The sequence below is a fragment of the Pteropus vampyrus genome, unplaced genomic scaffold (assembly GCF_000151845.1).
Source record: "Pteropus vampyrus isolate Shadow unplaced genomic scaffold, Pvam_2.0 Scaffold8, whole genome shotgun sequence".
Classification (NCBI taxonomy): domain Eukaryota; kingdom Metazoa; phylum Chordata; class Mammalia; order Chiroptera; family Pteropodidae; genus Pteropus; species Pteropus vampyrus.
Window position 1 is genome coordinate 5,326,785 of NW_011888789.1, and position 12,937 is coordinate 5,339,721.

General features: G+C 32.5%; 1 protein-coding gene across 1 annotated transcript in view; it reads left to right on the forward strand.

The window, feature by feature from the left end:
- Nucleotides 1–12,937, forward strand: part of TNKS (tankyrase) — a 192,203-nt gene that overhangs the window by 103,952 nt on the left and 75,314 nt on the right. Inside the window, exons 4-5 of the mRNA XM_011371784.2 lie at nucleotides 851–887; nucleotides 1,655–1,730. Coding sequence (XP_011370086.1) covers nucleotides 851–887; nucleotides 1,655–1,730 — 113 coding nt within the window. The remainder of the gene's footprint in view (nucleotides 1–850; nucleotides 888–1,654; nucleotides 1,731–12,937) is intronic.

Sequence of the window (12,937 nt, forward strand, 5' to 3'; positions counted from 1 at the left end):
TAAATTACATACCTCGTTTCAGTCTGTGATATATTAAAAAATAGAATGGAGAAAAACTTATTTACATGTCAGTAGTTGGATATCTCTGCTCATTCTCAGAGACCCCAGCCTCCTTTTCAAAAATACTTTCAAAATTTATTGTTTGTTTAAATTTGGTATTGAATTTGTATAAATCGTAAAGGTTATAGCACATTAGAATATTATCGTCATTTAAAAATATATTCATTGTTTTGTTTTTTGGAGCGCTGCCTCCAAGAGGTTCATAGCATTTGGTACGTACTTCACATATTTCTAGTCTACAGACCTACCCTATCGAGGCAAAGGCTTCATGATTCTGATTTTTTTTTCCTACTGCTATAAAGCTCAGCAATGTTAATTAATTTTTTTAACTTTCCATGTCATTACAAAGAAAACTGAGTTTTTTATGAAGACAAGTAATTTGTACCTTTAAAAAGCCACATTATTTTGCTTTTGTCTCAGAATGTATTATGCTTCACAAGTATACTGTGACAGGGTGAATAGAAAAAGGGGGAGGGGACATTGTCTTCAGCTGGCATGCTGTTATCAGAGGGAATGTGTTTCTGGACACGAAATTTAGCATTCATTGGTTGTCTGAAGAAAGCTATTTCATCTGAGGATTGGACAAGAAGCTGCGTCAATTTGCTGCCCGTCTCCAAGGCACTGGTGATGCTGCCTTCACAAGCTGGCTAACGTCACGGCTCCATCACCCAGCGGGGTGTGGACTCTCTTTTTCTGTTCTTCTCTATTTAATTCTCTATTTGCTGCCTACTGCATTCCTTAATCTGTCTTCTGCCAAATGCTAACAGCATGATATTTTGCAATCATCTAGGTGAATACAAGAAAGACGAACTCCTAGAAGCTGCTAGGTAAGTGATTCCATTCATTTTAAGTGAGTGTAATGCATTTAAGGGAGAAAGGGGGAGGGCAGGTGGAGGACTATAAAAATTATAACATGTTATTGTCTTGCTTGGATTTTATGCAATAATGCAGATAAGACTTTATACAAAATCTTTATGTACTTTATTTTACATGATTAGTGTATTAAATGAGACAGTCTTTCAATATGGTGATGATTATAAGGTTAATTTTATTTGGAACATTTCTTAAGGTACCTGCAAACCTTAGTTGCCCAGCTTTTCCAGTGATATTCTTGAAGTATTTAAATACCTATATCTTCATTTTTCTTTGAAAATTTTTCTAATTTTCAAAAGCTTGAATGAAGGACATAAAGTAAATGTTAAAAATTCTCATCCATTTTCTTTTGTTCTTAGTCATTTATAATTTAATTGATTAGCTTTTCACAGCATTTTGTGGATATTTTTAACTCCAGTGTTTTAGATTACTTATCAGTATAAAGTTTGTTTGTATTAGGAAGATGACTTTATGCAGATAAATAAACAAATAAAAATGTAGAAAGCTACATTTTCCAAGTTGTACCATTATATGATGATTAATAGGAGTTAATTAGAAATATATTAATTAAATTGACTATAGCAAAAGAGATTCATTCAGAACCATATAAAATAAATCAAAGTATACACATATTATTTTCCACTCTCTTGTGAAAAATACCCAGAAATATTCATAAGAAGCTGTATATTTTTATAAGAATTGACTTACTACCTTTTTATAGGAGTGGTAATGAAGAAAAACTAATGGCTTTACTGACTCCTCTAAATGTGAATTGCCATGCAAGTGATGGGCGAAAGGTAAGTCATTTAAAATATAATTGTCCCCTTTAGTAATTCCTTTTTGCTTTACATTTAAAATATTTTGAGTTGGTATATATATGTATGTGTGTGTGTACACACACACACACACACACACACACACACACACACACACACAGGGCTGTATTTTTACTGGCATCTTTTCACTATAAAATGAAATGCTGTATATCTGTTATTGGCAGTTGTGACATATTCATAGAGCTGGCGAAGCGTGGCTCTTAAGCCTTTTCTCTTTAAATGTCAGACACTGAAAGTTGTTTGTTATGTAGAACTGCAGCTTTGTTGACAATTAAACTTATAACAACATATTATTTTCTGAATATAATAATGGAAATTGGAAATATTTGTTTATGTCGGATTTACCCATCTTTGTTAGGATATATGTATTTTACACCTATTTGGCAGAGGAAAATGTTAGGTAACACTTTTTACATTTAAAGCTGAAAAAATGTTGCTAATAATTTTTTTTAGATCTGTGTAACAGCCCTCCTTTTTTATTTTTTTTTATTGGCTAAGTTTTTATAATAGTATATTTAAAGAAAATAGATTAAAGCAGAGAGAAATAGTCTTCATTAATATACAATTGTCATAGTGTAAGATAATATATAAAATGTACAGCTGGCAACTCATTATCTGTTTTATGTTTTTGCTGAATAGAGACTGAAATATAATTCTCTACAGCCTTTGGTGATTGACTGCAAAGTTTAAGAGTGATTTGCCTAATAGATATTGAAAAACAAAGCACTTTGTACTGTTGTGTCTTTTTTAAATGACACTTAATTTTTTAATGTTAAAAGATGGCTTTTATATTTTAAAAATGTAAAATATTTTTTAAGTTACACTACAAATATTGAAGAAAATCACCTTGTGCCTAATATTTAAAGCATTAATTTCTTTGAATTTACTTATACTGCATATATGCTATGAAAATATCAAGATAGATGGTACCCCTTAGAAATAATAAACTATTTTGCCATTTAAAAATTATTTTTCTGAATGATAATCTTATAGATAAAAATGATTCAGTTTTCCTTGACTGCTTCCACACTTTTTTCCCATTCTAATGAAACCCATATAATAGTGGCAAGGAATTGAATCTCTCAATATATATTATTTGTTATTGTAGGTGGCATGGATATTATTTCACATGACCTAATGAGTGTTCACTTTTTCTGGATAATTTGAAAAGAGACTTCTACTTTCATGGCAGGTTAAATTATGTACATATCTAGCAAAGATTTTGGCTTTTTGAAGATATTTTTAAATGATAACTGCTCCTTTTCCTTCAGTATTGAAGTTGCTTTAAAGATTTTAACATTCTTGAGTTACTTTAAGCTCCAGATCCTCTTGGATCCTCTTACTAGATAAAGTGACTTTTATCACTGTGCAGAAATACCTTCTTATCTGTGGTAAGTGCAGCTATATCTTTAGGCAGAGTTCTTTTTAGAATCCAGCATACTTCAGTTTTTCATAGCCATTTTGCATAATCTACGTGAGATTAGCATGAGTTGATTTTCATCCCAGCTTCATTCTCCCATCCTTACCCTTATACCTTAACAGCCCATTTCTAGCTCAGTAAATCATAATAATTAAGGAGCATGAACACTATAATTAACAGATTACTTCTTCTCCCTGCCTCACCCCTACACAAATTTATAGAACTCCTTTATTTTTCCTTCCTCCCAAAGGAGGATACACTTCCCTCATTTCTTTAGCTGGAGCCAGTGTATTTCTCATCCAAATTCCTCTGGCTCCTTTTCTGTATTACTCTATAGCATTTACCACAGAGTTCTTGAATTGTAGTTATTCATACATGACTTTTTCTTCTACTAACCTATTAGCTTTCTTTTGTATTTTATACCAGACCAAGCTGGGCACTTCACATGTAGCAGAAGCTTAGGATATGATTTTGCTCCCTGATAAACAATTTTATCCTCTGAGTGAAAAAAAATCATCTGTATTTTTTGCCATTTAGATAATTAACTCAGAAGTATGTGAACGAGGGGGCTGTTATATTGTCTGTTATATGTTATTAGTAGTATTTTATTAATTTGCTTTTGAGTAATTATACCATGAAAGAGATGTATATATTTTGATGTGTAGAACACTTTTAAAAACACATCTCAATATTATTATTATACTGAAGGATTCATAACATATGAATAATATAATAATTTTTCAAAATGTACTCTTATTTTTTAGATTATCAATTTTCTCAAATTAAATAGAAAAATTAGACTTAAGTATTTATTAAGTTTTTGTGCTATTTATGCATATAACATAAAATTTAAAATGGTCCATCGGTATGCAAAATACAAATCCAATTTCATAATTAAAATTGAATAACATCTGTATTGAAATGTTACCCTTGTTGATGGCACAGAGCAATTCTTATTAAATGTACCAGTTGCAGTAAAGCAACAAAGCAGTAAATTATTCTAGGAGCTAATGGAGATTGAGATGAGATTCCTTAGTTATGACATTATTTTTTGTTTTCTTACTATTGACGTTAAGAAAATGTGTAAGCAAATCTAGCTGCTAAATTACAGCCCTGTCTTATATATTTAGTATTTTTGAAAGCCATTTGCATGTATTTATCTAGAATTAGGAAGTCAGATTGTCTATTAACAAGAGGCACTTTACATATATAGAAAGTTAGTTGGATATATAAAGTTTTATTTCTTGAATTTGTATTTTAGAACACAGCACAGAATCAAATTCATTTTTAGAGGGTTTCTAAATGACTATATTAATGCTTAACTGAGTCTTTGCCTGTCTCTGTTTTTACTGCAATTCCTGGTTTGTAAATTTTAGAAGCCCATGGAAATGTCAATTTTATAATGTTTTTAGAAAAGAAATGTTCCTTATACATTAACTAGTAGGTAGAGAATTTACCTAAATATGTGTGGGGTTTTAGACTTCAGCATTCCTTTTTAATGTAATGCGTGGGATTATACAATGACAGTGTAAATTTTAAATAGTCTCTTAATTCTATACTGTGACTTGATGATTATCTAATTAGGTAATATGTGAGTGGTTAATATTTTTATCTCCCATAGACATTTGTTTTTCTGACCTGTAGAATTCTGAAAATAGTGAAGTACCAATAAGATTTTAAGTAATTTATATATATATATATTATTCTTTGATTTTACATGTAAATCAAAATAGAGTTTGGAATTTTTAGTTGTTTTTTCCCTAAAAAACTAAAGGAGGAAATTTTTTTGTAATGTTTTATTCTTAAATGCTACTTTCATAGAATCATATACGTATTCTGATGATGGCCACTTTAGAAACATAGGAGCATAGATATAACTTATTTTTCTTGTATCTCCTGCCCATTATGATTAGGCAGACATGCTGCGATTGTTTTGAATTGCATTGAAGTACAACCAGATTCTTAAAACAGATACCTTTCTAAAATTCATAATTCCTATATTTTCAAACTTAGATTTGTTGTCTTTTAATCTCTCTTTTATAATATTTTCTATCAAGATCAGATGTTTTATTAGCAATTATACAAATATTCTGGCCTTGTTTGATATGTAAACTTAAAGTGGTGGTAGTCTCTTGTTTTTCAATATTAATTTTCATGAGGATACCTTTTTTCAGTGAATGAAAATATTAGAAAACATCTCAAATTATTTCAACATTCAACACTCTTCAGAGTTCATTTTGGTCTCTCTTGTGTATTTCCCTTTCCTGGCTGCCTTTATCTTCTTTCAAAATAAACGTCCTAAATTTATCACCTCTTTTTACTAAGGAATAGGTTAGAGTTGGGCATTACTATACATATTACTAAACAGGAATACTACGTATCTTTGCAGTGCCCACTATTGCTATGATTGTATGTCACCAAATATTGAAAGTAACTAATATTTTTTGGTACTTTTTGAAATATTCAGTGTAATTTCTGGTATTTCAGATTTCTCTTCCTTTTATTCATTCAATCAACATTCAATACTTACCATGTATAAGTCACTATGTTAAGTGTCATGGGAGGTAAATATGCTTTTAGGGGTATTGGTTTACAGGGAGCTCAAAAATTGATGGAATGATTAAGACATTATCCAGTACATTGAAGCTAATGCACTAAAAAAATGTATGATTCCTTTTGCTGCCATATAGTTATAAAGTGTAGATGTGAAGTGAGATTTGTTTTTCTGGCCCTTTTATTTTCAAAGCATTAGTATTTAGACATGTATGCTCTTCTGTAGGAAACGACAAATTTAGATTAACAGGCAATTGGAGGAGCATGATTTAAATGCAGGAAGATTAACTAAAGAGGTTCTTTAAATGTCATATTTCTTCTCTGTAAATGTTTGCTTCCATATAATGGTTAATAATGAATAAGACTGGAAACAGAAAAATAAGGTGTTTAAAAACTATTTTTAAGTAGAGAAATAAAGTAGAATTTAGTACCATCCCTTAAAGATACCATAAAAAAACCGTGATATAATTGAAAGAGCATATAGGCTCTGATTGGGTTCTATTCTCTGCACTTTCATTTTCTAAGTATGTGACTAGGGCTGTACAGTTTTTAATGTATTTATTCATATATGGGAATAGTCATCCCATTACATAAGGCATTTGAGAGGATCAAGTGAAATAATGTGATTAACGTAAACAGTTTGTGACACATAGTAGAACCTCAGTAAGTTAGATCTCTGCCCCTTTGATACCTTTTTGAAACTTTTGAAAATATTTAGAATGGGCACATATGTGCTTTTGACTACTCCAGCATTTCCCACTTAAATTCTTTATTGTCCAGGCTCAGTCCCAGGTGGCATTTGGATAAATGTAGATTACCAAGTAATCTACAGAGTATATAACTGAATTCTTTTGGAGCTTGGGCCCCCCCCCCACATTTAATAAATAAATTTGTTTAAATTAGCAGTTTATAAATTCAGAAATCTCTTCTTGAGCCTATATGTATGTATGTGTGTGTGTGTGTGTGTGTGTGTATGTGTGTGTGTTTACAGAACAATTTTTATTTTTTTATTAAAGGCTTTAAATAAAAAAAATCATAATTCCACAAATTGACAATGACTTGGTAATATGCAAGTATTTCAGGCTATATAAAGCCATTTTTAAGAGCATACTCATTTAAAATTAATATCTGGTAGAAAATAACGCCACCGTATTCATTTGAATTCTATAAAGCACATCCACGAAGCACAAAGGATATGTAGGATCAGTGCAATTTTTTTGTATTTATATTTAATTTTTAGGGTTATATCCATTATCATATTCTAATATAGTATTCTTGGTTAACAGCTCCCTCCTTCAGTGTAAATCTTCTCTGAATATCATGTTTGACCAGCATTTTAACATTTCTTCTCTGGTAGATTGTTTTTGAAGACCCCTCAATGAATTGTCTCTCATTATTTATGCCATTATCTGGTTCTTCCCCATACAGACTCTAAACTAAGGTCAGGACTGCTTTGATGAATAAAATAAGGCGGAATTGCTGTTATGCCATTTCCAGGACTAGCCCCTGAATTGGCTTGGCAGCTGCCAGTTTCTTGCTTTTGGAATACTCCATCTTGGAATCCAGCTGCCATGCCATGATGCAGCCCCAGCAGCCATGTGGAGAGATCCATGTGGAGAACTGAGACATCGAGCCAGAGACCCACCTTAGCTCAGTTAAGCCTCTAAATGACTCTTACCATCTAAGCTTCCCAGACATTCTAGCTTCTGCTGAGCTCCTATAGGGTCCAGTCTCTAGGTGACATCAGTCATCCTAGCACCCTCATGTATAGAGAAGAAATGCCCAGGTTACCCACCATTTAGCGGGTGGTTTGTTATCCAATAATAAATAAGTGAAATACTCCTGCATTAAGAAAATAGAAGTCATTACTTATCACCTGTTGAGCACGAAAGACTGTATCTTTCCTCAGACGGATTACTGAAAATGGTTCTTTCATAGCTACTTGGAAGAATAAGTAAAGATTTAAAAATAAAACCCCAGATATATATTTTTAGATATATTTAATTATTCTGAACTTAAATCTTACAATTTAAGATTTTTTTCCCCTCATAATGCAAAAAATAGTTTCATCTGCATCTTTGAGATCAGGGTTTATGGGAAAAGGCAGGCACTTGAAGGTATAAGACTAACTGTGATCATAGAAGTTTTATTATATCTCCATGTTCTCAATTTTTTACCCTAAAAAATGAAGAGTTTGGACCACATGCGCTCTAAGAAGATTGTAATGTATTTTGTAATTTATCAGAGTTAGTAGGAATCGAATTATGTAAGAGTCTGTAGAGTCACCATAGATAAAACAGGAATGCTACGTATCTTTGCAGTGCCTACTATTGCTATGATTGTATGTCACCAAATATTGAAAGTAATTAATATTTGTTGGTACTTTTTGAAATATTCAGTATAATTTCTGGTATTTCAGATTTCTCTTCCTTTTATTCATTCAACCAACATTCAATACTTACCATGTATAAGTCACTATGTTAAGTGTCATGGGAGGTAAATATGCTTTTAGGGGTATTGGTTTACAGGGAGCTCAAAAATTGATGGAATGATTAAGACATTATCCAGTACATTGAAGCTAATGCACTAAAAAAATGTATGATTCCTTTTGCTGCCATATAGTTATAAAGTGTAGATGTGAAGTGAGATTTGTTTTTCTGGCCCTTTTATTTTCAAAGCATTAGTATTTAGACATGTATGCTCTTCTGTAGGAAACGACAAATTTAGATTAACAGGCAATTGGAGGAGCATGATTTAAATGCAGGAAGATTAACTAAAGAGGTTCTTTAAATGTCATATTTCTTCTCTGTAAATGTTTGCTTCCATATAATGGTTAATAATGAATAAGACTGGAAACAGAAAAATAAGGTGTTTAAAAACTATTTTTAAGTAGAGAAATAAAGTAGAATTTAGTACCATCCCTTAAAGATACCATAAAAAAACCGTGATATAATTGAAAGAGCATATAGGCTCTGATTGGGTTCTATTCTCTGCACTTTCATTTTCTAAGTATGTGACTAGGGCTGTACAGTTTTTAATGTATTTATTCATATATGGGAATAGTCATCCCATTACATAAGGCATTTGAGAGGATCAAGTGAAATAATGTGATTAACGTAAACAGTTTGTGACACATAGTAGAACCTCAGTAAGTTAGATCTCTGCCCCTTTGATACCTTTTTGAAACTTTTGAAAATATTTAGAATGGGCACATATGTGCTTTTGACTACTCCAGCATTTCCCACTTAAATTCTTTATTGTCCAGGCTCAGTCCCAGGTGGCATTTGGATAAATGTAGATTACCAAGTAATCTACAGAGTATATAACTGAATTCTTTTGGAGCTTGGGCCCCCCCCCCACATTTAATAAATAAATTTGTTTAAATTAGCAGTTTATAAATTCAGAAATCTCTTCTTGAGCCTATATGTATGTATGTGTGTGTGTGTGTGTGTGTGTGTATGTGTGTGTGTTTACAGAACAATTTTTATTTTTTTATTAAAGGCTTTAAATAAAAAAAATCATAATTCCACAAATTGACAATGACTTGGTAATATGCAAGTATTTCAGGCTATATAAAGCCATTTTTAAGAGCATACTCATTTAAAATTAATATCTGGTAGAAAATAACGCCACCGTATTCATTTGAATTCTATAAAGCACATCCACGAAGCACAAAGGATATGTAGGATCAGTGCAATTTTTTTGTATTTATATTTAATTTTTAGGGTTATATCCATTATCATATTCTAATATAGTATTCTTGGTTAACAGCTCCCTCCTTCAGTGTAAATCTTCTCTGAATATCATGTTTGACCAGCATTTTAACATTTCTTCTCTGGTAGATTGTTTTTGAAGACCCCTCAATGAATTGTCTCTCATTATTTATGCCATTATCTGGTTCTTCCCCATACAGACTCTAAACTAAGGTCAGGACTGCTTTGATGAATAAAATAAGGCGGAATTGCTGTTATGCCATTTCCAGGACTAGCCCCTGAATTGGCTTGGCAGCTGCCAGTTTCTTGCTTTTGGAATACTCCATCTTGGAATCCAGCTGCCATGCCATGATGCAGCCCCAGCAGCCATGTGGAGAGATCCATGTGGAGAACTGAGACATCGAGCCAGAGACCCACCTTAGCTCAGTTAAGCCTCTAAATGACTCTTACCATCTAAGCTTCCCAGACATTCTAGCTTCTGCTGAGCTCCTATAGGGTCCAGTCTCTAGGTGACATCAGTCATCCTAGCACCCTCATGTATAGAGAAGAAATGCCCAGGTTACCCACCATTTAGCGGGTGGTTTGTTATCCAATAATAAATAAGTGAAATACTCCTGCATTAAGAAAATAGAAGTCATTACTTATCACCTGTTGAGCACGAAAGACTGTATCTTTCCTCAGACGGATTACTGAAAATGGTTCTTTCATAGCTACTTGGAAGAATAAGTAAAGATTTAAAAATAAAACCCCAGATATATATTTTTAGATATATTTAATTATTCTGAACTTAAATCTTACAATTTAAGATTTTTTTCCCCTCATAATGCAAAAAATAGTTTCATCTGCATCTTTGAGATCAGGGTTTATGGGAAAAGGCAGGCACTTGAAGGTATAAGACTAACTGTGATCATAGAAGTTTTATTATATCTCCATGTTCTCAATTTTTTACCCTAAAAAATGAAGAGTTTGGACCACATGCGCTCTAAGAAGATTGTAATGTATTTTGTAATTTATCAGAGTTAGTAGGAATCGAATTATGTAAGAGTCTGTAGAGTCACCATAGATAAAACAGTCCTGGTATCCAGAATAAAGTTTATATAGAACCTTTTTCCCTTTTAAGAAAGTGTTAGCATTATCTGTGGGCACTTGCCTGGCTCCCTGTGGCCTTTATCATCGTCCTCTGTTCTTGCCAAATCTTGGTAGATAAAAGGTCATACCATTTTTTAATTTCCAACTTTTATGGATCATAGTTCAGATGTTACTTGGGATTACAAGAAGGTCAAAATGTAGTAAGTCTGCATTAGGGAACTCTTCAAGTACTTTGGGTTTAATTATGTATCTAATCAGATCACATCTTTAAAACATATCTTGCTGAGCGATGCATGTATATCACTATAATGCAGAAATCCCTTAGAGCAAGTTTTCTTGCCTACTTATGTTAAGATATATTGTATAAAATCTTTATGCTTATATATATTCATTTTGTTACAATAGGGTCTTGAAAATGTCTTATTTTTCATTAGGGAATCACTTCTAGTAAAACAGTCTCTGTTTTGTCAAGCATGACATTTCTGCTGGTGAAAGTAATTAGTACCTGTGCCAACTGTGCTCTCTTTGAAAAAAGAATTTTTAGTAGAAAGAGACCACAGTGTTAAAAAGTAGGAGGTAAAACTTAGGAGTTCATTTTAGCTCTGCTTAGCCACCCTTCTCCTAACTCTGATTTCTCCTATCCAAAAAGCACAAGTTTTCTTCAGTTTCAAATTTGTAGTTGAGGGACAGAAAAGAAGTGAGTACTAAATCATTTTGCTGGATATGATTCCTTATTAAAAATTGATTTAGAAGCCAAATTACAAAAATGGCACTTCTGTATCTCCTTTTAAAATGATAAGAACTTACATTTAAAATTGCTTTTTCTGCCTCTACAAGCAAAGAAAACTTTATAGGGTAGACTACAACTACAGCAGTAGCTTGGCGGAGTGGCCAGGGAATAGAATCAGAAAGAAACACGTAAAGTAGCCTTGGTGGTATTGCTGATGTTCTAGTTCTTCCATTGAGTGGGATGGTGGGTGGAGCTATTTACACATTTTTATGTATCAATTATTACTGGATAAACAGATTTAAAAATGCCCCTATAATAATTATGATTTGATTATAATCTCTTTGGCTTAAACTTCAGTTAATGTCAGTTGACGGTAGAGTATTCTGCAAAAATTTCTTAAATCCTTTTTGTAAAGGGTAAACCTTACTGTGTTAAAAGGCTTGTTTAGGTACAAAGAGAAGTCTAATTTCAGAAACCTTCTGGTCTAATAAGAAGCAGCAGAAAGTGAAGAGTTAATTATGGATTTAAACTTTGAAGCTATCTGTAGCTTTGAATTAGCATTATTAGAAACAGTTGTTTTGCCATAATGCAAAACCAACAAACTATTGATTTCTTAATTCATGTTACCAGTTAGTTACCTGTTGTCTTAGCTCAGGCTGCCATACAATAGACTGGGTGGTTTAAGAATAAAAAATTTATTTCTCACAGTTCTGGAGGCTGGAAAGTCCAAGATTAAGGTGCCAGCATAGTCAGTTTCTGATGGGGGCTCTCTTCCTGGCTTGTGGAGGATCCCCTACTTCATGAGAGGAAAAGCAAGCTCTTAGGTGTCTCTTCTTTTTAAGGACACTAATCCCATCATGAGGGCCCCACCCTCATGATCTCATCTAACACTAAGTACTTCCTAAAAGTCTTGTCCCCAAATATCATTACTGAGGGTTAGGGCCTCAATATATGAATGGGGAGAGGGCGACACAAACATTGTCTGTAATATCCGATTATTTTCACATCGCTGCCTTTTTCCTTTTTTTTTTTTTTTTAAGTATAATCACTCAGGAAGCCTATTTCTCCCCCCTCGACATCCATATTCATGTATTCACTCACTTGTTAAGTTAAATTAGAGTTATAAAAGGAAATTTCTAAAAGCATCAAGAATCTTCATAATATTTTTAAAAGAAGACTTTTCAGTGACTAATGAGAAAACGTCTTTCTCTACTAAGAATAACATCAGTAGTAAAACTTTAAAAATACTATATATACCTTGCATAATTTTTTGAAATGCATATTTGGGTAGCCAAATTAGTACATTTGGAAATAAATTAAATATAAGATGTTTCATATATTGATTTTTCTTTTTATAAATATACTTTAGTTTTTTTAATAGTAACATGATAATACCCTACTCTGAATACCATAAAAATATCCATTAAACTAATCTCTTAATTTCAGAGAGGGTTCAATATCTGTTAGAATTGGGGAAGGGGCCTGTGGACAGGAAACAGAGCTAGAGTTCTCTGTTCCTGTCTACCTTTGGCTGTTGACTTCACATATGCAAACTCAGAAACAACAAGGACTTTATCACTGAAGGAATGTTGAGGTGACAGCATATCTCGAAAGTCATAGAGCTCTTCTTAATCACATTAAAGTCAGCCAAAGAGATTTTTCA